The sequence below is a fragment of the Gallinula chloropus genome (assembly GCF_964237585.1).
Source record: "Gallinula chloropus genome assembly, chromosome: 2".
Taxonomy (NCBI): Eukaryota; Metazoa; Chordata; class Aves; order Gruiformes; family Rallidae; genus Gallinula; species Gallinula chloropus.
In genome coordinates, this window is record NC_140086.1 from 34,794,708 (window position 1) to 34,819,349 (window position 24,642).

Genomic DNA, 24,642 nt, shown 5'->3' on the forward strand with positions numbered 1-24,642 from the left:
AAGAACAATACTTTTTGTTTCACGTGCCTGTGTTTGATAATGCTCTTTAGCTCTCACATACAGATAGAAAGTTGACTGGAGACCAGCCCATGGAGGACTTGTGAACTTTGAACCAACCATCTGTTAAAACATGCCCTGCTACAGAGAATATTGATAGGCTTCTTGCTGCACTGATGAGGCTTCCTTTAGAGGCTCTCGAGACTTGTGAGCTCAAGCTTCTTCAATGAAGCTTTTATTCTTGGTGGCAGTAGATTTATTTGCTACTTGTGCAATTCATTCGGTCTGTGGTGACTAGCCCTGGTTTGTCCTCATCCTAAATTCATGCAAAACCAAAGGGTCATCTGAAGTAATTGGTCTTCTAAATGATCTAGCAAAAACAGCCACATAGTGTCCATGTATTTATGAGCATGATGATTACCTGGTCTCAGCAGTGAAGAACTGAACAGATTAACTTATCTCTTCAGTGCAGAAGATAAGGCTTTGGAAGTGGCCAGAATCTGCCACATTGAGTGTTATTTTAGGAAGTACTATTTTGTGAGGAAGTAGTTAAAGTCTTTGTACATCATATTCTATTGTCTGGCATGCTAGGTCATCATTTAAGTATATGAAGGGCACATTAATAGCCTTTCATACTCATTTTAGGTCGGTATAAATAATGGTGGAGAGTTGCTCACTTTCTCTCTGGTGTTAGTGAGTCACTTTTACCCCACACTGTGCAGATCAGGAACCTTGAGACAGGAAAAAGCAAGAAAATTTCATGTCCAAAACCTATGCTTCAGAATATAGTTTTAGGACCTAAATTTCATCTCCTTTTCTGTATTTGCCTCTTCTTAGATTGTAAAAATAAGTAAATCAGTGTTTACTTTAACTGTGACTATTAGAAATCTGTATACTCAGTGCACCAAGTGCAGGGTTCTGTAGGGGCAGCCAACAGAAAAGCCACCTAAAACAAGCAAATACTTTTAAGAGTGCAAAACTGGGTTTGGAAAACGTACAAAGATCTTTGTCTTTTCATTTGCCTTCAAAACAGAATGAGTGATCTTTCAAAAATCCCTTAGGTTAATTAGATATTTAGCTCCTACTGAAATTCTAGGGATCTAATTCTCAGAAATGTCTAGGAAAAAAAATAAGCATCACAAATTGTTTAATGGAAAACTATCAGCATTAATGCAGCTTTGAAACTGCAAGATCTTAAAAAGCTGTTGGCCCTGGCTGTCTCATTTTGGAAAGTTTTTCTCAAGAAAGATGCTAAGTACATAATTATGTAAAAATCTCTTACAATGCTACATACCAGTTACCACTACAGTCTTAAATTGAATGATCCAAAGTTGGCCTTGCTTGGCATTAACAGTCAAAATAACCTGGATATGTAGAAGGGTTTGTGTTGGTTTTTGGGGTTTTTTAATATCCAAACTTCTGGAGTGCTTTCAGTGTGCCCATTTCTGTTCATTTAACATGTGCTTGATTTGGACATAAAAAAAAAATTACAACAGTAACTTCTTTTTTATTTATATATATTATTTATGAGTCTAAATCTTACGGCCTGCACTTTATTTAGCCAGCTCTGCGTTTTGTCTCTGCCTGCCTTCTTCCCACACTGCTGCCCTTGTGCATGACATTGTTTCAAGTCTTTCACCCACATCTTCCCGAATAACCTAAGTGGTTATGCAATGTAAGATTTGCTGCACAGCTTTCTTGAATGTAATATCCCTCTGTCTTTGCCTTCGGTTGCTGATCATCTTTTTAGGCTCTGGACCACTTGTTTGTTCTTATTTGAGAAGCTCAAACAAGCATGACTGCTGATCTTCTCTTATCCTGAAAACATCTTTGTGAAAAGGAAATACCTTAATGACATAAAAGCAATTCTACCTTCAAATGCCATTTACATTTTCAAGTTCTTTTCTTGTGTTATGGTATATATAAATCAGTTAAATATGACTTTTGAGGGGTCTTAATTTCTACTCTGCAAGATCTACAAAGAAATATTTTCCTACCTATTTGCTTTACAAGAGCCACCTGAATAGTAACATATTAAAAGGATTTCAGATAGTTTATAAGGACGCATTTTTCACCTGTCTGTGTAATCTTCTACAAACCAGTCTTTCAGTCTTTCCATTTTCCCCCCATCAGATCAATTCCCCCCCAACCACACATTCTGACATGTTACTGTGAGGATTATTGTCTGTTAAGCGTTTGAAATAGTTTGTGGGTAGCTCACAACATGCAGCGTTTCTAGACATTGGAGATGCTCTCTCCTAGCTTCACTACACACTTGTGAGTGTGAATTCCTATGACACACAGAGTAAACCTTCTACACCTTTAGTTGCACTGTAGGATGGAAGGCAGGAGTGCTAAGAAGGAAGGCAAGAAGGCTGACAGAGACAGCTCTGTTACATGGCAAATCTTTTTTGTCCCCATGCAAAACCCACCTCTTCTTAGCATCCTGCATGCTCCAGTGTTGTAGCAACCTATTTGAAGGGGTTTAGTGATCACAGAGATAGGGCAATGAGATACAACTGACTGATGAATCTGCTAATTTTCACCCATCCTCATACTACCTCCATAGACAGCTTATAGGTGCTAGGTGTGCACACTACCTGCAGCAGTGGCATTCAGTAGGTGTGTATTTTTTTGCCACGATTTTCAGCGTGAGAATCCTTATCTTCTGTCTCATGATCAGGAGGTGGGAAGTCATTGACTTCTTATTCTCTTAAAGAGGATGTTAAAGAAGAGGTGACCCCAGTAGAAGTCAAGCAGTGCAATAGTTGTATGGATATATGCCGAAATAATGGTTCTTTCTTTTAAACCTGTTTTAGACTGGACCAGAGTATGGTCAAGGAATGAATCCCATCAGTCGTCTGGCTCAGATCCAACAGGCCAAAAAGGAGAAGGAACCAGAGTATGTTCTTCTGTCAGAGAGAGGAATGCCTCGCCGCCGGGAGTTTGTTATGCAGGTACCATCTGCTGTCACGTTGAAATAAGGCCCTTGCTATGTTACGTTCAAACTCAAGCAATATGGTGGCATAAAAGGAGGCAGGGTCCCTCTGTGTTTAGCTCTTTGCTTTACAAGAAGAGTTTGAAATACTGTGTCAGAAAGCCTGTTTGCACTTTCTTCTTTCCCTTGGTGAACCAAATGTTAGCTGGGTTATGTGCCTTCTAAATGCTTTCCTTGCAGTGGTTTTGCATTTCAGTACTCTTAAAATTTGTATTTCACCTGATGGTTTCTGCCTTTATCCCAGATGGTTTATAGTTTTACTTACTTTTACTTGCTTTTTGAAATACTTTTTTTTTTTGCTAGTGTTGATCAGTGGGTTGCAATACAAACACCTGTTTGAAATATAGGTATTAATATCTCCATGTATTTATTTAACAAAATAGTCCTGTAAATATTTTCAGATTTTCGGTATCTTTGTGGCTTTGTTCATATTGGAAATACCACAAAAAAAGCCTCCCATCACGTGTTTTAGCCTGTCTGGTTAGGGGCTCTGGACTTAATACAGGAACAGTAATTCATTAATGTTTCTTTAATTTTTAAATTAAGAACATTCACAAAGATTTGATATAAGCATGATAAGCAGAACAGCAGGTTAAGATTAGGAACAGGAAAGAATTCTTTACTGTTGTGTTTTCACTCAGGGGTAATTTTGTGCTGGAACAATTCAGAACAGTGTACCTGAACATGTTTTGACTTCTTGTCTACAAACCACACCAAAATGTCACGTTTGATCACAAGCAGAATTTGTGATGTTCCAGCACCTCCTTCTCCAGAAATTGGTTATGTTTTCACTTAAATCTTTAAATCCCTTCATCATGTCAATTGAGATAGGCTAGCTATCTTCATTTCCTTGGACCTCAGTCACCTTTCTTGATGATTGATTATTGTTCTCTCTGAAGCAAAAGAAGGTGGTAGGTTCCTTTTATTGCAGAATCTTTTTTCTGAGTATAAACTTGGATTTCCAACTTTTTATATGACATGGAAGTATTTGAAAAAGAGTGATCCTATCACAGACCATCCCTTTATCCCTGCTGACACCCTTATGGGAGTGTCCACAGAGGACAGTGTTAGGAGGATGGGCTGAGAATTTGGGTTTCCACTGGAGGAGTCTCAGTAATGGCAAAATCTTTTCTTTAAATTAAAAAAAAAAAAATCTTAAAAGCAGTGAGTACATAGAAGATTCACTTCTCTAGGAAGATTTGTGAAAGAGCCCAAGAAATTCCATAGATCAGTTGCTTTATTGTATATACTTTTAAAACACCAAAGCCCTGTTTTTACCCTTTTATGATATTTACTCACTGAAATACTGCTTTTTCTCCTGCCTTCAGGAAGTCTCAGTGGATTCATTATGACATGCAGAAAACCTTATCAGAATAAAAAGCCTTTGTGTAAACTACTTAAACAGTGTTTTCATTTAATTTAATTGAATGTGGAAGTAAAATATCCAGAGATAATATGTTCATTTTTATCTGTCACACAAAGAGCAAGTTTAGATGTGATGAAATGGATCCAATTACTTGTCCTGACCACTAGATAAACAGAAGAAAACCTCTGATGACATTAGTTGGTGTTCTGTTCCCAAAGTTAATTTCAGAAAGCTCTTTCTCTTTGTAGTCAGACCTTTAATCCTTCATAGAGGTTATAATAATAGCTAAACCAGTTTTACAGGTCTGAGAAATAGCAGCACATTGATTTATTGTGAGCTATGTTATAAATTATCAATTTTTTCATGTCCTATTGAAGTCCTTCAATTTTATAGCATATAAGCTATTTTCTAATTGTGGTTGCGGAACTGCATAGAGGATAATATTTTTATTTCAAGTTTATTAATATTTATCTTGTTTAACTATACATATACTTTGAAGAAATATTCATGATCATTACTATTTTCTACAACCTCTTCTTTGTATGTAGAATTAATAGGTGTTTGTGTAAAGAAAAATTCAAACTCTTAGGAAAATATGCATGATAATTTGAGGGACATGAATAATTATTGAATAACATAAATTACTAAATACATTTAGTATTTATTTAGCAATTGTATGCCTATCTTTAAAATTTTTTAAAGCTCCTTGCAGACTGTTACATGTCTTTGACCTCTAAGGTTTCTTCTATTCGTATCACTTTGTCTATTTTACTATTTTTATTTTGGTTTGCTTTCCTTATTTTAACACCCTTTTGAAATCATATGCTGCTTTAAGAGAAAGTTGGGCAAATAAATTGGCTTAATGGACAGCACCATATGTAGCTACCAAAGAGCTATGAATATTGCATAAGTGAATAGCAAAACAGTGCTAATATCACAAACGTAGATTCAGGAGTTCAAGAATGATACCAAACATAAGGAATAGGAATGTTTGAACCTCAGTCTTTGTGGATATCCATTATCTATAATTTATTTTGAGGTTTTAACTTCTCCTACTTTCATGAAAGTCATCTTGTTTGTCAGAAACACTATGTGCAGCACAGGCTGCAGGTCCAATGAGGAGCCTTCTTTCCAAAGACTCGGAAGTCTTGATAAAAGCTTGTCAGGTGTAAGTGCAGACAAGAAAGCAGCCCTAGGCCCTGTGTTTCTTGCTGTGCAACAAAGGGGGAAGAATGCAAACATGTTTTTCATCTTTCTTTTAAAACCACTTTGATTTAAATATCTTTTTTGTTCTGAATACTGTCGTGATGATGCTGGGGGCTCTTGCAGGCAACACTCCTACAAGGACGAGGAAGTCCAGATCCTGTAGCGCTTCCCGTATTAAGAAAGACAGGGGGGAGTAAGAGTTGGGGAGGTGTTCATCAGAAGGGATGGGATTGTCACAGAGGCGGGTGGAAGAGAGGGACAACTGAGTGCGCTGATACAGAGAAGTGTAGCTCTTTGGTAAGAGTTTGGGGACCTTCTGAAAAACCTAAACAGGCTCCTCTGTGTGAGGCAATGTTACAGACCCCTTCTGCACTGTTCTTACTTTCCAAAGATGACCTCTTCATCAGAAGAGCTGATGGTTGTTGGTAGGTGAGCGAGATAATTACATGGTGATGTTAAGGACTCTTGCACTTACCATAATTATGATTGGTGTTTTCTTTTGAAGGTGAAAGTAGGCAATGAGATTACTACTGGAACAGGCCCAAACAAGAAAATAGCTAAAAGGAATGCAGCAGAAGCAATGTTGCTACAGCTGGGTTACAAAGCCTCTACTCCTCTTCAAGACCAGCCAGAAAAGGTGAGAACTAACTGTTAGGATGCCCATGCAAAGATTTTACTGCTGTAGAAGATACTTTCTGCTGGTTTCAACTACTTCTTCACTGGCAATCTGGGCTTTTTGAAAAACAAGGCAAAATAGATAAGTCAACCTTTTTCTTTTTTTCATTTTTTCTTCTTTTTTTTTTCCCCCTAATAGGAAAACTTAAGGTTTTATTCTTGGATTTTAAATTGGCTGAAGTATTTTTACTCAGTAATTTTGAGAGATAAAGCCTGAAAAAAATTCAGCCCACAACATAGTTGCTTTGGAGAGCTCTACACAGTGGAAACTTGTGGTTACATCGAAATCATTAGAATAACTTGAGTGGCTAAAGAGGGGCATTGCTGCTTTGTTTCCCTGGTTTTTTTTAAACTTTTGCTTTCAAGTGCATTGTCTTTAAAGAAACAGGTTTAATTACATGCTTGCAGACGTAGATGTCTCAGAATTGACATAATTGCATACAATGGCCTAATATTCTGAACACAATGAGCAAACATGATACTGTATCAAAAAAATGTGAACTACTCAAATTTTATGTAGTGGGAGTATTCAAGAGCATAGAACAAATTTATACAGCTTTATTGGGGTTAAGGACATAAAATATCTGGAACATCTGGCTTTATCTTCTGTATATAACAGATTGAACATATTTAAAGCAGATACACAAGTTACTTTGTGTAGATGAAAGCATTTTAATTTTCCAACTAAATTGTGCTGGAGAAGAGAGGAAAATAGCCCTTAGATCTCTACCAATTTGAGCATTGCAGAGTTCCTTGTATGTAGATTGCACAATAAAGATGTACCATTACAAGATATTTGTTTCTCTATTTGTATCCAAACTGGGGCCCAGTGTAGATTAGCTGATGTATCAGATTGGCATCTAAATAGACAGTTTTCACTTGTGTTGTTTCTGATGTTTTTTAAAAAGGAAACTTCTCTTTCCCTTGCCCCTTCAAAAATCCTTTCATCTCCTTCTTCCTCCCTAAAAAGCAGCGCAAAGCCAAACTCAGTGTTTTTTCATTAATCCCAGCACATAAAAAGTGACAGTATTCATTGTTTTAGTGAAGACCTAAGAGTGTCGTGTGAGCCATGCATGGTGCTGATGGCAGCACAGGTAAAAAGGTAATCAAGATAATGTAAAAAAGTAAAGGCTTCCTGGAAGAAATCAGTAATGGTTGTGCAGTCCTGAGGAGAGCAATTCAGAAGTGCCCTGACAGACCTTTTGCTGCTATTGGAATTTTAGTTCTATGGATCAGAACAAAGAGTTGTAATATCTCCATTTTTGCATGCTTCCATGTTTGTTTCTTCTTGCCACTTTTATTCTGTTGGAGAGGAGAAAACCAGAGTGGACTGCATCCATGTTAGGCAGCAGCACTAAGGATAACTTACACACAGACTAATTCCTGTCAAATTCCCCATCATGATCAAGTTAAATAAACAGTAAAAAGAGAGGAATGAGGAGCGTTGGGAATGTTTTTCTGATATTGTAGCACCGTGCTCATGCTGATTTTCAGATTGTGTTACGGATGCACAGTATGGATTCATAACAAAACCATGCTGCTGCCACAGACAACAATAAATACAGATATTTCTAGGTTTCATATCACTTATTCATTTGAAGAACAGTCATCTTCCATGTTTTCTTTTTGCATACAAAATCCTAGTGAAACTGAAAAGGATCATTTGTTTTGCAGTCATCGAACTCCTTGTCAGTAGCTCCTAGTTAGTGAAGATGTTTGGACATGTTTATCCACACTTATGCATAAATCTAGAACACTGCCATCTTATTTACTGTGTAGACTTTAGGAATGGCCTCATTTTTAACATCTGTGTTAATTGCTTCCATTTTCTATGTCAAAGTAATAACTGGTGTTAAACATATTAAAATTATTTGAAGACAGTTAGCTTCCTCAAAAAAGTTTCTATATTAAAATAATGGAAAAATGCAATCTATGCTTGCGTCCACTTCAGTAACTAAATGGATTCCTAGAAAGTAAATATTTTTAAATTACACCCAAAGTACTTGGAGAATGTTTATGTGTTCTTTCATAGGCAGATATTAGAATCTTCTTGTTTTAGTATGTAATTTCTGTTGTCTGTGTATGTTTTCAGTTGAGAGCTGCTTAAAACATTTCATTTTAGGTCTGATTTGGTAACATACTGAGCTGAGCCTAATCCTTGGGGAAACATTTATATTTCAGTGCTAGGCAATAGTTGCTAATGTTTATTCATGAAGGGTACATTCCTCAAATAACCTATTTTAGACAAAAATTAAGATGTGTTGTAAAGTTTTGTGAGCAGATGTGGCATTCCTTTTTAGAATCTTTCAACTAAATTTATAAACATGCATGTTCTGTTTAAGAATTAGTTTGTTCTTTACATATTTGTCTTTTTCTACCTGTTCCAGCTTGGAGAAAACAAGAGTTGGAATGGACAGAATGTTGGGTTTCCCGAGCCAACAAGTAACAGTAAGCCATACTTTCTAAATTTATACTTATACTTCTCTTTGTCTGTGTACTACTTGGATTATTTGATACAATTGAAATGCTTTTTGTAAATATTTTAGGGGGTTTATATGCAATTAGAATAATTAACTCTTGAGTGACCTCTGTGTGAATGTAGGTATGAATGAGTGCAGGAACAAGGAAATTTTTATTTACTCATTGAATCCTTCAAGTTGTAAGGGATTTTAGGAGGTCATCTAAGCTGTCTACTCAAAGCAGGGCCTGTACAGAGTTAAGACAAGGCTACTTATGTATTTTCTCCAGTTCTCCAAGGATGGAGATTCCATACCTTCTCTGGGCAGCCTGTACTTAATTATCTTCACATAGAATTTTTTTCCTTTTACGCCAATCAGAACATCTCATGTTTGTTTTTTACAATCATACTCCTTTTGCTACATAGCTCAGGAATGCGCCTGGCTACATCTTTTTGACAACTTCTTCTTAGGTATTGGAAGGCTGCTATTAGGTTACTCAAAGCCTGCCACTGTCCTCTAAGCCTGATTGTCCAAACAGGTTTTCATCATCTTGTAATTCATCTATCTAGACTCTAATATAACAGTTTGGATGCAAGGATGTTGTGAGAGAGGATGTCAAAACCTTGCTAAAGCCGAGGTATATGACATCCACTGCTCTTCCTTCATGCATAAATCCAGTCATTTTGTCATAAAAAGCAATCAGGTTGTTGAGGTGTGTTTTTATCCTTGGTAAATCCGTGCTGATTGTTCACAATGGCTTTCTTCTCATTTGTGTGCATGTAAATGGCTTTAAGAAGACTTATGGCATGATTTTCCCAGAGACTGTAGTGAGGCTGACTAGCCTGCCTTTTCTGATGGTAATAGTGGCCTTGAAGATGACTCCTGATCTCTGTGACTTCTGGAAGATAATAAAGTGGCATAAGCCAGTTGACTCAGCACACTAAGATGTATCCCATTTGGTCCAATGGACTCACATAGCCCTGACTCTGATCAGGGTCCACTACTGGTAGTTTCTGTCTTCCTTGAGCCTTGTTGGTGAAGACCAGCTTCAGTTTCACTGCAGTTGGTGATGAATAAGACAGACCTTTGTGACTTCATAACTAGATTTTTTCCTGTTTAGAGTGGTAAAGATAGTATAAATAGTACTTCCTTCACTTTGTGATGAGCTCTGCTCTCATGAGACCCCACCTGGATTATGTGTCCAGCCCCCAACATAAGAAGAACATGGAGCTGTTAGAGTGAGTCCACAGGAGGGCCACAAGTATGATCAGAGGGTTGAGGGTTCTCTCCTGTGAAGACAGGCTGAGAGAGCTGGTGGTGTTCAGCCTGGAGAAGAAAAGGCTTATGTCTTAGAGTACCTAAAGGGGGCTACAAGAATGCCGGAGAGGGACTGTTTATCAGGGAGTGTAGTGATAGGACAGGGTGTAATGGATTTAAAGTAAAAGAGGGTAGATTTAGATTAGATATTACAAAGATGTTCTTTACTATAAGACTGGCGATGCACAGGAACATAGAGAAGCTGTGGCTGCCCCCTCCCTGGCAGTGTTCAAGGCCAGGCTGGATGGGCCTTTGAGCAGCCTTGTCTAGTGGAGGGTTTCCCTGCCTATGGCAGGGGGTTGGAACTAGATGGCCTTTGAGGTCACTTCCAACCCAAACCAGTCTGTGGTTGTATGATTCTTCTCCAGAACTGCGTTGAGTTCTGAATTTCTGAAAAGTCTTAAGCATTATATCCCTCAGCTAAGGATTGCACTAGAGACAAACACACGTGAGCTAACTTTGATTTTTTGCCTACATATGTCTGAAGGACATGGACCTATAAGCAGATTATAAGGGGGCTCAGTAGTGCTTCAATGCAATCTTCCCACTCACTAGGCCTGGGGAATAATTTGTGCTTCAACTTATATAAACAATTTGCTACATTTTAAATTCATCTTGGATTCCGCACATATCATTGTGTTTCCTTGAAAAGAAGGATTCTGCAAGATCTAAGACTTATTAATTGCTTCCTTCCAGCCCTGTCATCAATCCCCATCAATACTTCTAGAAGATTTCTATTTGCATTGTCAGAATTTTGAAGGACATGGTTTGTGACACATCTTCAAACGTTAACATCTTCATATGTTAACATGTTGGAGTTTGGGACAACAGAGTAAGACCAGTAGCTTTTCTCTACTTTCCTTGCAGTGTCTTGTAGTGAAGATATTTATAGATGACATCACAACCATCTACTATACCAACAAGAAAAAACAATCCCTTTACTAGGCTTCATCTGCAAAAAAACTTTGTCAGTTTTACAGGGAAATGTAGAAAAGGAACACAAATGCAAGCTCACTCCATAGGAGATAAGATTTAAAAAATATGTATTTCAAACCTGTGCTCTGAGCAAAAAACCTTACTTTTCATGGATTTCAGACCTTTTTGATGCTACCACAGGCCATGGGACAGAAACAGGATTTTTTTAAATTTTGGGATGTTTTTCTAAAACTTGAAATGCATTTCTAGTTGTCTTCATTCATGTTCTACTGATCTTCAAGTACATAAGAAATCAAAAGATATTTAGCTATCATATTAGTAGTTGTAGAGCATTTATCAATGACAGTGCTGTTGAGAGATCCCTTAACTCCTTTTTTGAGGGTTCCAATCTAGAGGCATTATTAATTATCAGCTGATTAAAGTGTATAATTTTTATTTCAGAGGGACTGTGCTATCCCTTTGCAAAATGGGAATGGTTTGAACCCAAAATGTTATCAACAAGCACAGATATATTTTACTGATTTTTTTTAAATCTTCACTCCATAAAGGGCTTTTTCTTCTGGGGTATTTTCTTTAAAGTTTACAGCTTAGCTGTGATTTCCACATTAAGGCAGTAGAGGAGAATTAACATGTTACAGTTAAAGACAGACCAGTCTTCACCTTACAGTCTCATCCAGGGTTCATGGAAGACCTAGAAATGCATTTTTCTTCTTTAAAAGTGTTAATGTGATATCACCCTGGGCTGAATGAGTTGCTAATAGGTCTTCTTTTTGAGTTTCTCATCAAAACCTCTCTTGGTCTCTAAAATGGCCTTTCTGATAGAATTATGAATCTGCTGTATTGATTTGCACTCAAAGTCTATATTTATATAGAAAAGCTCCATGATAGTTTCCATCCTGTAGATCTTTCAAGATGTAAGTATCACATCATTTGTTTGTAATATATAGGAAAGAACCACAAATTCCTGGATAGAAAACTTAGAGAACGTTTTTGTGTGTTATTTAGGTAACCAGTAAGTCCAGTTGATACCTTCCTACTGAATGGCTCTATGAAGAGGCCTGTTTTTCAGAGTGTAACTTATGTCAGGGGATTGCAGCACTTGGAGATCTATACAATACCATTGTATGTTTCACACCAGTTTTCCTTAGATATGATTTCTTGTTAAAATCATGTGCCAGTATTTAGGAGGGGGATGGTCTGCCAGTACATATTTACCTAAGAGCACTTTGCCTGCTCTTCTAGTAGAATATTATGTGCTAGTTTTCCACACAGTGAATCATAGAATCACAGAATCACAGGGGATGGAAAGGACCTCGAGAGGTCATCGGGTCCAACCCCCCTGCCAAAACAGGCTCCCTAGCTTATATTGCACAGATAGGCGTCCAGACAGGTCTTGAATATCTCCAGAGATGGAGACTCCACCACCTCCCTGGGCAGCCTGTCCTAGTGCTCTGTCACCCTCACTGTGAAAAAGTTCTTCTGCATGTTGATGTGGAACTTCCTGTGCTCCAACTTGCAGCCATTGCCCCTTGTCCTGTCTCCACAGAGCACTGAAAAGGGGCTGGCCATTTCCCCCTGCATCCCATACTTATAAACATTAATAAGGTCCCCCCTTAGTCTTCTTTTCTCTAGGCTGAACAGTCCCAGCTCACTCAGCCTTTCCTCATAGGGGAGGTGCTCCAGGCCCCAAATCATCTTTGTAGCCCTCCTCTGGACTTTTTCGAGGACATCCCAGGGAGCCCAATATACACAATACTCCAGGTGGGGCCTGACCAAGGCAGAGTAATCATAGAATGGTCTGGGTTGGAAGGGACCCCAAGGATCACAGAGTTCCAACCCCCCTGCCACAGGCAGGGACACCAACCTCCAGGCCTGGATCTACAGAAGGCTGCCCAGGGCCCCATCCAACCTGGCCTTGAACACCTCAAGGGACGGGGCATCCACCACCTCTCTGAGCAGCCTGTTCCAGCACCTTATCACTCTCTCTGTAAAGAACTTGCCCAGCTGGCACAACGTACTGTGCCTCGGTTTCCTTTTCCAGGCAGGTACTCTTTCTTTGTATGCGTAATGCGGTACATCTTCACCTGAAACCATGTGAAATAAAACTGGAATAGTAAGGTGCAGGTGTGTACTTCAGTGCAGCAAAAACAAAAAGCAGAACAGTTACATATTTTAGCAGTTGGAGAGCAGATTTCGTTGTGCCCTTGTTATGTAGTTAGTTTTTGATGGGAAATACCCTTCAGTCTGTATCTTTCTACATACTAGCTCAATGCATTTTTAGTGTTTTCTGTGAAATGTCCTTGAAAGTTAACTTCTGTTCCCTTTTATCATGTAGTTTTGCAGCTATCCAGCTATCCTTGCAGCAGGCTTCACTTCTGTTCCTCCTACTTACTGGAAATGCTTCTTCCCACAAGTTTACCTTTCCTCTTCATTTCACAGTCCTAAAGATGAAACAAGGAGCTATTTGTTTCTTGGTTTGAGATGCCTTAGACATTTTTCACACATGAAATAACAAGAACATTGAATGACTTTTTTCCATGATGCTTCAGGAGTAGACATCCAGACACTGTGGGCAGACCACAAGCATTTGCAGCTCATACAGGGGATATTTATTGTCAACAGAATGCTCATTTATCTCTCTGGATTTGATTTAAGCAGTTTTATCAACAAAAACAAGACGTGAAGGAAATAAACAATCCTAATGCAAAGTGCATTTTCTTGAGGATATGTTTTGGTTTTATATTTCTGGATGGGGTAATCACAAACATCATAAAGGATGTGTTCCAGGAGAAGCTCTAGATGAGCTATGAAGAACACAAATATGTAAAAATAAAAGCAAAAAGTAACAGTGCTGTTATATATTGTAATTCTAACAATGAAAAAAAAAAACCTCTAGCTGTTTTTATATGCTCCCCACCCTCAATTTCCCATATTATAGTTTTTCCTTTATCTATTTCCATCAATTTTTGGAATCACAGAGTAAGTATTGAAAAACCAATAATAGAGAAATTAGATTCAGAGCAGTGCTACCTCTCTGTCAAGGACAAGCTCTTTGTTTTTCTTGCCTAACATTTTATTACTAAGGATTCGTGCATGACTTTACAGTCTTTGTTCTTCAGAGTACATCTGCTCCTGCTGTTTGTTCACCACCTGAAATCATAATCATTTGTTTGTGACATCACAATTAGTTACTGTGAAGATGATTAGATTGTCACCAACAGATGATTATGATTTCAGATGGTAAATGAGCAGCAGGAGCATATGATCTCCTGAGGAACAAAGATACTTGATCTCATGCAATTGTTCTCAGAAAAAAAGAAAAGAAAAAAAAAAGAGGCAATGAGGGAAAAAAGCAAATAGATATTCAGAAGATGGTTTTAGATCTGTGATAAGGAAATTTGAGCTTTTTTCCTATAAATAACGTGTATTTTAGTGTTTTTAAAAAGCTACCTAAAGAATAGATTAAGAATATGAGAAAGATTAAAAATACCTGGTGGATGTAATTTAATACCCCCGTATTTCCATGAACAGTAACTGAAGTCTGCAGTTTGGGAACAAAGGTTTTTGTTTGTGTTTTAGAAAATTTTTATTGGAATTTATATGTGTTATATTTTGCTGGAAGATTTAATTTTTTAGGGGTGTATTTCAAAGGTGATTTGCAGTGGAAAAGTACTGTTGCTTCATTGAACTTCACTTCTGAGTTGGTTCCAATCTTAGTAGACTTCATCAATTATAATACATTCTTGCTAGGAGTTAGATTGATACATCACTGAACATTTGTTGAATTATTTGTCATTCTGAATAGAAGCCACAGTAGGATGGGTTGACAACACCACTGATTTGGTGAAGCACAGGCCACAGAACAGTAGTTTTCAATCCGTTTGATTTGGGCCTTTTTGTTTTGGTTTATGGGGGGGGGTTACCAAACAGACCATCAGGTGAATGTTCTACCATCACTGTGTGTTTCAGGCAGCAGTTCTATCATCTGAGCTGCTTGTTGACACTCTTGTGTGTCTCACAACTTTGGATAGCGGCTTTTCAAGCAGTCTAGCAGCTGGTTATGTTTAAAAAGCACCTTACCTCTGTGGCAGCTGGGTTGATATGCTAATTTTCTTATAGCAAGAGTCTGAGATTTTCTTATAGCAAGAGTCTGAGATTTTCTTTCTAGCTGAAGATAATGGAAAATTTAAATTAGAAGCAGAGGAGATTTGTCTAGTTTTGTTTCTTCCATGAGCCACTGAAGCTAGGAAATCTATGCTGTCTTTGACATTGTTAATACTTGTGTGTTATTTTTCAGTTTCATCTAGCAGTGAGAATGAGATAATTTACCCAGAATAATACCATTAAGTACAACTTCCACATATTTTTAAAAATAGTTGGAAAAGCTTCTAAAACACCTCTTATAAAAAAACATCTAATAGCAATGACACAGGGAAGGGAGTGTGTTTATTTCTTCCTTGCTGTTTTGAGAGCTTGTGACAAGATCCAAATCAGCTTTTTTGTGTGTAAGTGGGATTTGAGCATAACTCAGGTGTGTAAAATCAGGACTGTAGTTGGTCCTGCTCCTTTCCCCGTGTTTTCCTTTTTACAGACGCTCGGTTTGACTCTTGAAGTACCTCATCTTCAGCTATGATGCTTTCTTTGCTGAATTTAAGGTATAATGTGTGGTTCTAAAGTACCTCGTGTTTTAAGCACGTACAGAAAGTTGAGATACTTAGATTGAGTTTTCTTCTTCAACCAGAAGGAGAATACTCATGGGGAGCAGAGTCACGTAGATTATGGCAGACACCTTTTGGAGATGTGTATCTAGCATCATTATAATTTTCAGGTAGGAAATAAAAAATCAGGTACTGTCTAAATGAGAGAAATCCACAGAGAAGGAGCGATCTAGAGGAGTCATTACTTTATAACCTGTCTGTTGCTTAAAGCACTTGCAAGTGAAGGTGCAGATACGTATTCTGGTGTTCCCTGGCTGGTTAGAGATACTACATTCTGCATATTTTTAGATACAAACCCACCCAAAACTGTTGCAAGGAACCTGTTGCCTAGTTCTTGAGTTGTGTGGGTTGTGCAAGACATACACTTGGGCTGTGAGGCTTGTGGTTTGGATGCCCTCCGGCTGAGAAGGAACCCAAGACAGATTCCTAGAGACTGCTTAGCTGTTAAGCTGTTGATGTATAAAATGTATAAAGAGGGAACAGGCACCATGACAGTAGATAGACAGATCTATGGTTAGAGATAATTTCAGATAAATTCTCCTGTTGTTTTTACCCTAAAATTCCAATATTCAGATTTAATAATGTAATTCTGCAAATTATCTACGTTTGGATTTCTATCTTGCGCCAGATAAATGGAGCAGCATCACACAATTAACCTCAATGCTCTGTTTCTCTACATACTTTAACTTTTCTGAGATTTTTTTTATAGTCTTCTCCTTTTCCTACTACCTTATCCCTAAGATGGAATCCACCACATACCTCACTCTTAGTATAGGATAATAATGTCCTTGAAGAACTGAAATGCTTAAACGGAGGCTTTAGTGCTGTCAGAAGCAAGACCTCATTCTCCATTCTCTCCTCCATCTTTCCTTTATCAAACATCTTATCCCTGTGACTTCCACTCCCCCACCGCTTTTTCCTCCTCTGATTTCATCTTCACTCATACCTATGCTGTGCTTGTTGATGTCCCCCTTGACCTTCTTAACTTCAGCAAAGCCTTTCTGTCCTTGTCTACTAGACTTGCTCATTCTTTCACCTCTTCTACACGTGTGTCATGCCTTTGTTTTCCTCATCACAATTCTCATTCCCCTCTTAATCTGTTAATGAATAGTCTTGCCTGTCTAGGTCACCTCCAAGTTGCACTTGGGCACTCTCCTAATTGCTTTACCCCCTCAAAAACAGTTTTCTTGCAGCTTTTACAAGTACCTTGATCTGTAAGCATTTGCTTGTGCTCCAAATTTGCTGATCCTCTTTACTGATAAGAATACTGTCCTTTCTTCTTCATTTAGATTGGTTCTTTTCCACAGCCTGCTTCATCTTAACTTTCAGTTATCTGGTACACTGATATATTGTTGGCAACTTTGTGATGCAGAAATTACAAGCTAAAAATAATGGTGTAGGTATTTCATCTGCATATTGGAATATTTCATAGAATATCCTTTAGGAATTTCCTACTGCAAACACTATGTCTTATTTTTACCAAAATCTTATGTTCCCAAGCAGGAGTAAAGCTGTGGGAGATTTTAAAGGACTTCCTCATATGAGTTAAACACCAAATGTTACAGAAATTTATACAATTTGAGTCCCCTGCAACACTGCAATTTCCTTTTTGGCTCTACAGAAAATGTTCCAATGAAATTAGGGATATCAGTGCTTGACTTTGTGAAGAGCTTAATAGGATTTACTTCGATGCCATGGTTATTTTAGGGTTAATAAACTAGAATTTTAATGAGTGACTTTATATAACATCAGTTTGTTTAAGGTCAAGTAGACGAGATCTTTTGATTGAAGGACATTGTGTAATGACAAAACATTTTTTCACGTCTGAATCTTGCAGTAGCTGGTGACTTAGAAATACCACAGATAGCTGTACTAAGTAGGTAATGATTGCATCTTCGTATTTCAAGCCAAGATTGTTTGTAGACTATTACTGAGAACATAACAGCCATACTATTTGCCTATTCAGTTGTTTGACTGACGTTTTCTGAGTTCCTACTGAGGTAATAAAGTAAAATTTGAAAATACTCTAGTATATAAATAGGCTTTTACAATGAGAACAGAATAAAATGATAATTCCTTTTTATGATAATATTTACATTTTTCAGGTATGTTACTGAAATAGTTATTTGGGTTTCTTTCTCTCTTTTGCTCTCAGTGGATTTGTAATGGGCCCTATTCTAGGGCATGTGGAGAACCTGTCAGTTCTGTGATGGAATTACTGCATGTGGAAGTCCTCTGTGCTTCCAGGCTTTGCCCATTTTAATTGACATAATAGTGAAGTCGGGATTGGATCTGTATCTAGCTTTTCCCACCTTAATACAAGTTTTTGCCACGTATTTTAACCAGTAAAATATGAGGGCTTTATTTAATGTCAATATATGTGGCATAATCTGAAAGAAAGCTTTTTTAAAAATTTTTATATACCTAATATTCTCTTCCATTCCAAAAATACCTGTTACCTCTTTATTAACAATCTTTTTTTCATCCAATGATGAGTTATTTCAGATATCAGGGTGTTAAACTGTGATGCTATTCTATGTGTGACACGTTTGGATATTAAGTTTACTTTGCATCATTACACAAGACATGAAAGTACTCCTTCACTCTAGTGCCCCATATCACTGTAGTTTAGAGAAGTTCAGGGGTGTCAGGGGATGTCATATACCATCTGACCCTGTTTCTGATGCACCAACAAGGGTAGCTTTCCTGTACAACAGGTGAGAGCTTAGGGAGAAAATTGGGGTTGTCTGTGAAAAAAAAGTAAAGTCCATACAGAAGGTCCCTCTGATAGTTTTGTTTTCCATGAACTCCAAAACGAATGAAGGTCCTTTTGCAGCAAGGGCCTCTTGGCTTCCCAGCCAAGGGGACCTGTCGTGGTTTAACCCAGCAGGCAGCTCAACAACCACACAGCTGTTTACTCACTCTCCACCACCCCACTGTGGTGGGGAGAATCAGAAAGAAAAAGAGGTAAAACTAGTGGCTTGAGATAAAGATTTATTAATATACAAAACAGGTGATACACAGCACAAGTGTTCACCACCCAAAGCTGATGAACAGCTAGTTCTTCGCTGGGCTGCCTCCTGGTCAACCCTAATTATATACTGAGCATGATGTCATATGGTATGGAATATCCCTTTGGCTGGTTTGGGTCAGCTGTCCTGGCTGTGTCCCCTCCCAGCTTCTTGTGCACACCCAGCTTCCTCACTGGTGGGGCAGTGTGAGAAAGTGAAAGGTCCTCAACTACCTGGCAACAACTGAACTCTTAGTGTGTTACCAACATCATTGTCAACCTAAATCCTAAACACAGCATTATACCTGCTGCTAGGTAGAAAATGAACTATATCCCCGCCCAAACCAGGGCAGGGACTCTGTAGAGAAAGGGTTAGGGGTAAAATTAACGTCACTCCAACATATTTTTGGAGATTGCCTGTACTACTGCTACTAGGAAGAGGAGTGGACTTAAAGCACCAACATTACACTTCAAAGGAAAGGCTTGTTAAGGATAGTTGGGCCACTCTCTGTCTCTTAACCATACATTTGCCTTGTAGTCTATACTGTTTTGCAGTTGTCTTGTGCATGACAGCAAAATTAGACAATGGAAGACCAAGAAATTTATTCTTAGCTAAGAGAGGTCTTAGGTATGGCATTTTCTGAGATTCCAGAAGAGAGGCTGCTAACAATTATTGGCAAGGGTAAATAAAACATGTTTTTCAAATGTTAGTGATTACATTGCATAGCTAGTCTGCATATCGTCATAGCATATTTACTCATAGGTTTAAATAATAGAAATAGAAATTATTTTAACACATTTCATGAATGTACCTCTAAATTACATCCAGCAGAAGGTGCAGTGTTGTTGGTCTAAATGGTAATGTTGTAGTCCCCGTGATTCCTAATAGTTACGATGCTACCTTCGGAGTATGGTGAAGTTGGTATGGGATAAATATTTAACAGACACAAATATCCAATATTCTTTTTAACTGAAAGACTAAAATAATACAAAACATTCACCTAGAGATGTTCTCCTGCAATGCAGAAAGGTATTAGGAGATAGTAGTTCTTTCTCCCATGTATTTTGTAAAAGTGCTTGTTTGAAGACTGATTAAGATAATTTCTGAAAAATTCCTCTGTTCTTACACTTACTGGTTGGTTGATGTCATACTCCTTGTCTTGTGGTAACATCTTTACTACTGTAACTAAACTGTTTATACACAAACACACACACACACAGAGTCTTCTGTGGTTCAACGGAGTTGAAGTAAGCAGGCCACAGTGAGGAATGATTATAAAAAAACCTCAGTAATACCTTAAAAATAGATCATGAATTGCAATGAATTTGTCTGATAGAAATTTTCAAAGAGACAAAGTTTGTTACTGGCTTTTTAAAATAGGTTTGTTAAGAAGCTTCAGGAAATATATATAAAAAGTTAACAGCTGAATATAAAAAGTTAATAGCTTGCAACTGTATTAATGTAATGTCTGGAATATTACGTTACTTTGTTTCCAGAGATAATCAATGATGGTAATATAATATCTGCCTTGCAGAGCCAATGTATGATTTAAATTAATTATTGCTTGTAAAGCACTTTGAAGTCTTTAGCAGAAAGGTGTTGCGTAAGTGTAAAAGTACTATTATTAATTTAACATCACCATTAGAGTAAAGTCAGTACTTCAGGAGCATTTGCTATTGCTCTGCTCAATATCTTTTTATTCATCATATGCTGCATATTAGTTATTTTAACATTTAGAAAGCTTAGTAATCTGGAAATATTCCAAACCATTGTTCCAGACAGCAGTTAGATATTTGGGTGGATCATGTAAAAACAGTGAAATGGCTGAGAAAGCATGTAAAATGTTTGTTTTAAGTAATATTACATCAATGGGACACACATCTGCAGCTCTGGACTTGGTTTTAAACTTCTTTAAACTTTTTTTTAAGTTAATGTTGTACTATATTTTTCTAAAATTGGGGGAGGGGGCTAATATATTATTTCTAATCAAGTATGTTGTTTTACCTTTCCTTGATTTTCTCTTCTTTTTCTCAAATATTTGTAGGACATTAGATTTACAGTGGGGCAAGGCATAGGAGGTGGCGATCACCTGCCACTCCATGTTATTGTTGCTGTTTGGTTTCGTAATCTTAATGTCAGCTATCGATACCTGCATTATCTACTTTAGTTTTCATTCATGTTATCTCTTGTATAAGACTTTTTTAAAACATCAGCAGTAATAGAGCTTGGAGATTATAGCCTCAGAAAAAGGGAATAGAATCACTCTATCATACAGTGATTATGTGTTACAAAATACTGCTGTGCTTACACAGTTGTTGTTATATATAGGGTTATATTCTAAATTGTTCCAAATAGAGAAAAAGAAATTTTAGGGACCCTGTTCTTCTTCTTTCTCCATAGCAATGAATTTGTGCTTAGCTTTGGAGTTCAGCACAGGGGCCACCAGCTTTGGAGCCAGTTGTAAGACTAAGTAAAAACACCTTGAAAGTTTGAGTTCAGGGTCCAGCCAGGCTCCCCAGCCCCATGAAGGCAGGTGGGGAGAGCAACCAGGTGAATATCAGATAGGTCTGAATGAATGGTATAAGCTGATGTTCCAGCTTTCCAAAAGCAGTATCAATTTAACAGCCAAATGTGCGAGTGAATCGATTAAAAGATCCAGGAGTAAGAAGTTTGCTGAGTCAGCAGTGAGGCAGTTCCATTCTCACCATGTAGGTGAAAATGAGGCCATTAATTACTGGTAATATTTTTCTTGAGTCTTCTCCCGGTGGTAGACATTTTTTTAAAAAAAATACTACTTGCACTACAAGGTTTAGAGGAATCCTTTCTAGGTACCTGGAAATTAATTTTCTTCTCTTCTTGGAATTTATTCTACAATCTGAGGTTAATTTAATATGTACAGCAAATTAATTAAGCATTGAACCACTTGATTTCTCTAAGGATTACTAAATTAGTTAACAAACAGGTTTATCATCCCTAGAATGAAATTCCATATGGCTCAGATTAACCCACGCTATTTTCACTTATATGCTAGAAGATTAAAGGATGCTATTAATATGAAATTACACATTTCAAGCTCATTTTTCAATTTATTTATAATAAGAAAGAGGTTTTCCCCTTCGATCAGCAAACTTGGTACTCATGTTTCCAACAAAATGCTTCATTGTACATGAAAACTGGCAAGCTTCAGCCCTAATTCTGCACAGAATATGAGCAAAGCTGATGTATGTACTCCTGTTTCCCAGCAGTCAGTCACACAAGAGTCGTTAGCACAGTAACAATGTGGCTGCAGGGTAAATGAAGATTATTTAAACGCAGGCTGTGGATGTAATTCAGCTGATGCTTGAAGGCAGCAGTTGAGGCAGTGTGGCTCTGGCAAGACGCTGCCTTGCCCTTCCTTTGCCTCCCATAGCTCATTCTCATGAGCATCCCTGCGTGGTCCTACAGGTGCTGGTGCTGGCACAAGCAGCATAGCAGCTGGAGAGAACAAACAGCAGCTGTAGGTGGGAGAGAAAAGAACTACTTGTGATGGTGACTGTGCTGACATCAGCTAGTGTAAATTGTTTGTGAAATCACAGCGTAAATGATTGTATTGGGTAGGAGGCAGGAGGCTGTAGAGAAATATTGATCGTGCTACTGTTTTGAAGTAGCAGCTGTTTGTTCCTGGTGGTTTGGAGATCTCCAAACCTGATTTTTCACGGTGTGTGTTCTGTGCTATCCACGGTTTTAAAGTCCAGGTTTGTACCTTCTTAACAAGAGTGGGGGAAGAGGAAGAAGAGGGGCTCTTCAGATTTGCTTTGTTTCTAAATCAGTCCTGCAAATTAATTTACAGTTTCTGTGGAGAAAAGGTACTGCTTTTAAATGCTTGCTTTGTTTTCCACTGCCAAGTAAGTTAATGAAAATAGTCTATCTGTCAAATCCATTCTAGAGTAATGAGAGTGATCTTTGCTTTTACTTTCAGCACCAAAGGGAATACTCCATCTCTCCCCTGATGTTTATCAAGAGATGGAAGCAAGCCGCAACAAATCAGCCCCTGGTACCACTGTAAGCTATTTGTCACCAAAAGAAATGAGCCAGACTTCTAGCTCTTTCTTCAGCATATCTCCTACAACAAATAGCACAGCTACAATTGCCAGGGAACTTCTCATGAACGGAACGTCCCCAACTGCCGAAGCCATAGGTCTAAAAGGAATATCTCCTGCTTCTCCCTGTCCTGCAGTGCAGCCTTCAAAACAGCTGGAGTATTTGGCAAGGATTCAAGGCTTTCAGGTATGGGAGGGGGAAAATGAAGCTCTTCAGCCAGAATCATAGCATTGCCATCAAGGTTTCCCTCTTGCCCTCTTGAATGTGGGCATGCATGTAACTTATCTTGTAAAATTAGTTCATGTCCAAGGCAGTTTCTGGGTCCAGGAGATAAAACCCAGCACCAATGTACATGTCCCTCCTCTTTTTTTTTGTTCCTTTCTTCCATTCACCTTACTGCAGGCCATCTTTGTCTCCTTTGTTTATTCTGCTTAAATAATTGCAGGCTTAAATTATGCTTTTAACACGAATTTATTTGAGAGTCTTCACCTCTTGGCATTAGAAGCTTTACATGCTGCTCTGGCACTGGTCTCTTTCTTAGACTCTGACCCAGAAGGTACTGATGCACCACCTTAACTTCGCATTTATCTTCTGGGCCAGGTCGTTAAAGCCGTTACTCTGTTTCTACCCTGCACCTCTTAGTTGTAACCTGTAGAACAACGTTTCTTTCAGAAGGTGCAGCCTTGGAGCAGAGCTGGTGTCAGAGCAATGCAGAATGGTTTTGACATGGCAAGTCCATACTAGAGAATGTAAGATGTACCGCGCTGGGTCAGTGCAGATGGCCTGTACCCAGCAGTGGCAAATACCTTACATGTCATAGGACAGTGGCAGCCTCTGTAGTACATCCAGTCATTCTGCAGTGTGGACAATGGGGAAAGGAAGCCTCTTCCCAGTCACCATTACGTGCAAAATTACACACATATATGGAGAGTAGCTCATTGTGCTGTGTTGTACACACCATTGGAGGCTAGGGCCAGCTATGTAGAAATACTCTTCTTCCTGTTGTAGGTTACTGAGTTTTGGTTTGGGTTTTTTTTCCCCCCCCTTTTTCTTTTCAAAGCTGTGAATTTGTTTCATTTGAAAAGTTGGTTTCATATGTTGTAGCATATGTAATTTGATCATGTAACCAAATTCTGGAAATGGGAAGTTTCTGTTAGAATTTTTGCATGCCTGATAATGATTATTTTTTTTTCATCAAAGCCCATGTAATTTGCAAAGTATGCAGTTGTTGGAAGTGATTTAAAAGAGGCTGCTAGAATTCAAGAAATAGTGTCAGATGTTCTGTTGGCATAAGAAGCATAGCTAAATTGCATTTGCATATTATCAGGTATGACCGGTTGTGGATTTGACCTAACACTGTTTCTGTCTATAAATGTACATCAGCTTTCTTTTGGTCTCCATTTATAAAATGTTGTTTCTGATCCATTAGTTTGAATGTCTCTTAATGCAAGAAACGGTCAAAGTCTCAGCCTCACCATAGTAGAGCTAAGCTGCTAATAGGAATTCAGTTTTCCTGAGTTCCGTTTCTTACCTGCCTGCAGTAGAAACAGATGAATTCCAGTGAAAAGAAATTCAATCCCTGAGGTTTTCACTGCTCGCTTTCACATCCTGTCAGGTCGCTTGTTGTCTACCAGTAACACTTTTAATTTCACAGAACCAATGCACAGTTTCTGTTACTGTCTCGATTCCTACTTGCCTACAGTATGTGGTCACTGTAAAACGATTAGTTGTGTTTGTCCTGGGGTGGTTTTTTTCATGCTTTGGATTCTAGATGCTTGTGTAGAAATTGTTTTTAAAGGGTCTTACCTCGAGCCAAAAAACCACAACCCTACACCAGACTACTACTTTTTACCTGGCCCTGATACAAACCAAGGTAGAG

At 38.2% G+C, this 24,642-nt stretch overlaps 1 protein-coding gene across 1 annotated transcript in view; it reads left to right on the forward strand.

Annotated features, from left to right (window-relative positions):
• Window positions 1–24,642, forward strand: part of STAU2 (staufen double-stranded RNA binding protein 2) — a 172,904-nt gene that overhangs the window by 66,945 nt on the left and 81,317 nt on the right. Inside the window, exons 9-12 of the mRNA XM_084260187.1 lie at window positions 2,817–2,954; window positions 6,073–6,204; window positions 8,630–8,690; window positions 22,642–22,949. Of these exons, the coding sequence (XP_084116313.1) occupies window positions 2,817–2,954; window positions 6,073–6,204; window positions 8,630–8,690; window positions 22,642–22,949 (639 nt within the window). The remainder of the gene's footprint in view (window positions 1–2,816; window positions 2,955–6,072; window positions 6,205–8,629; window positions 8,691–22,641; window positions 22,950–24,642) is intronic.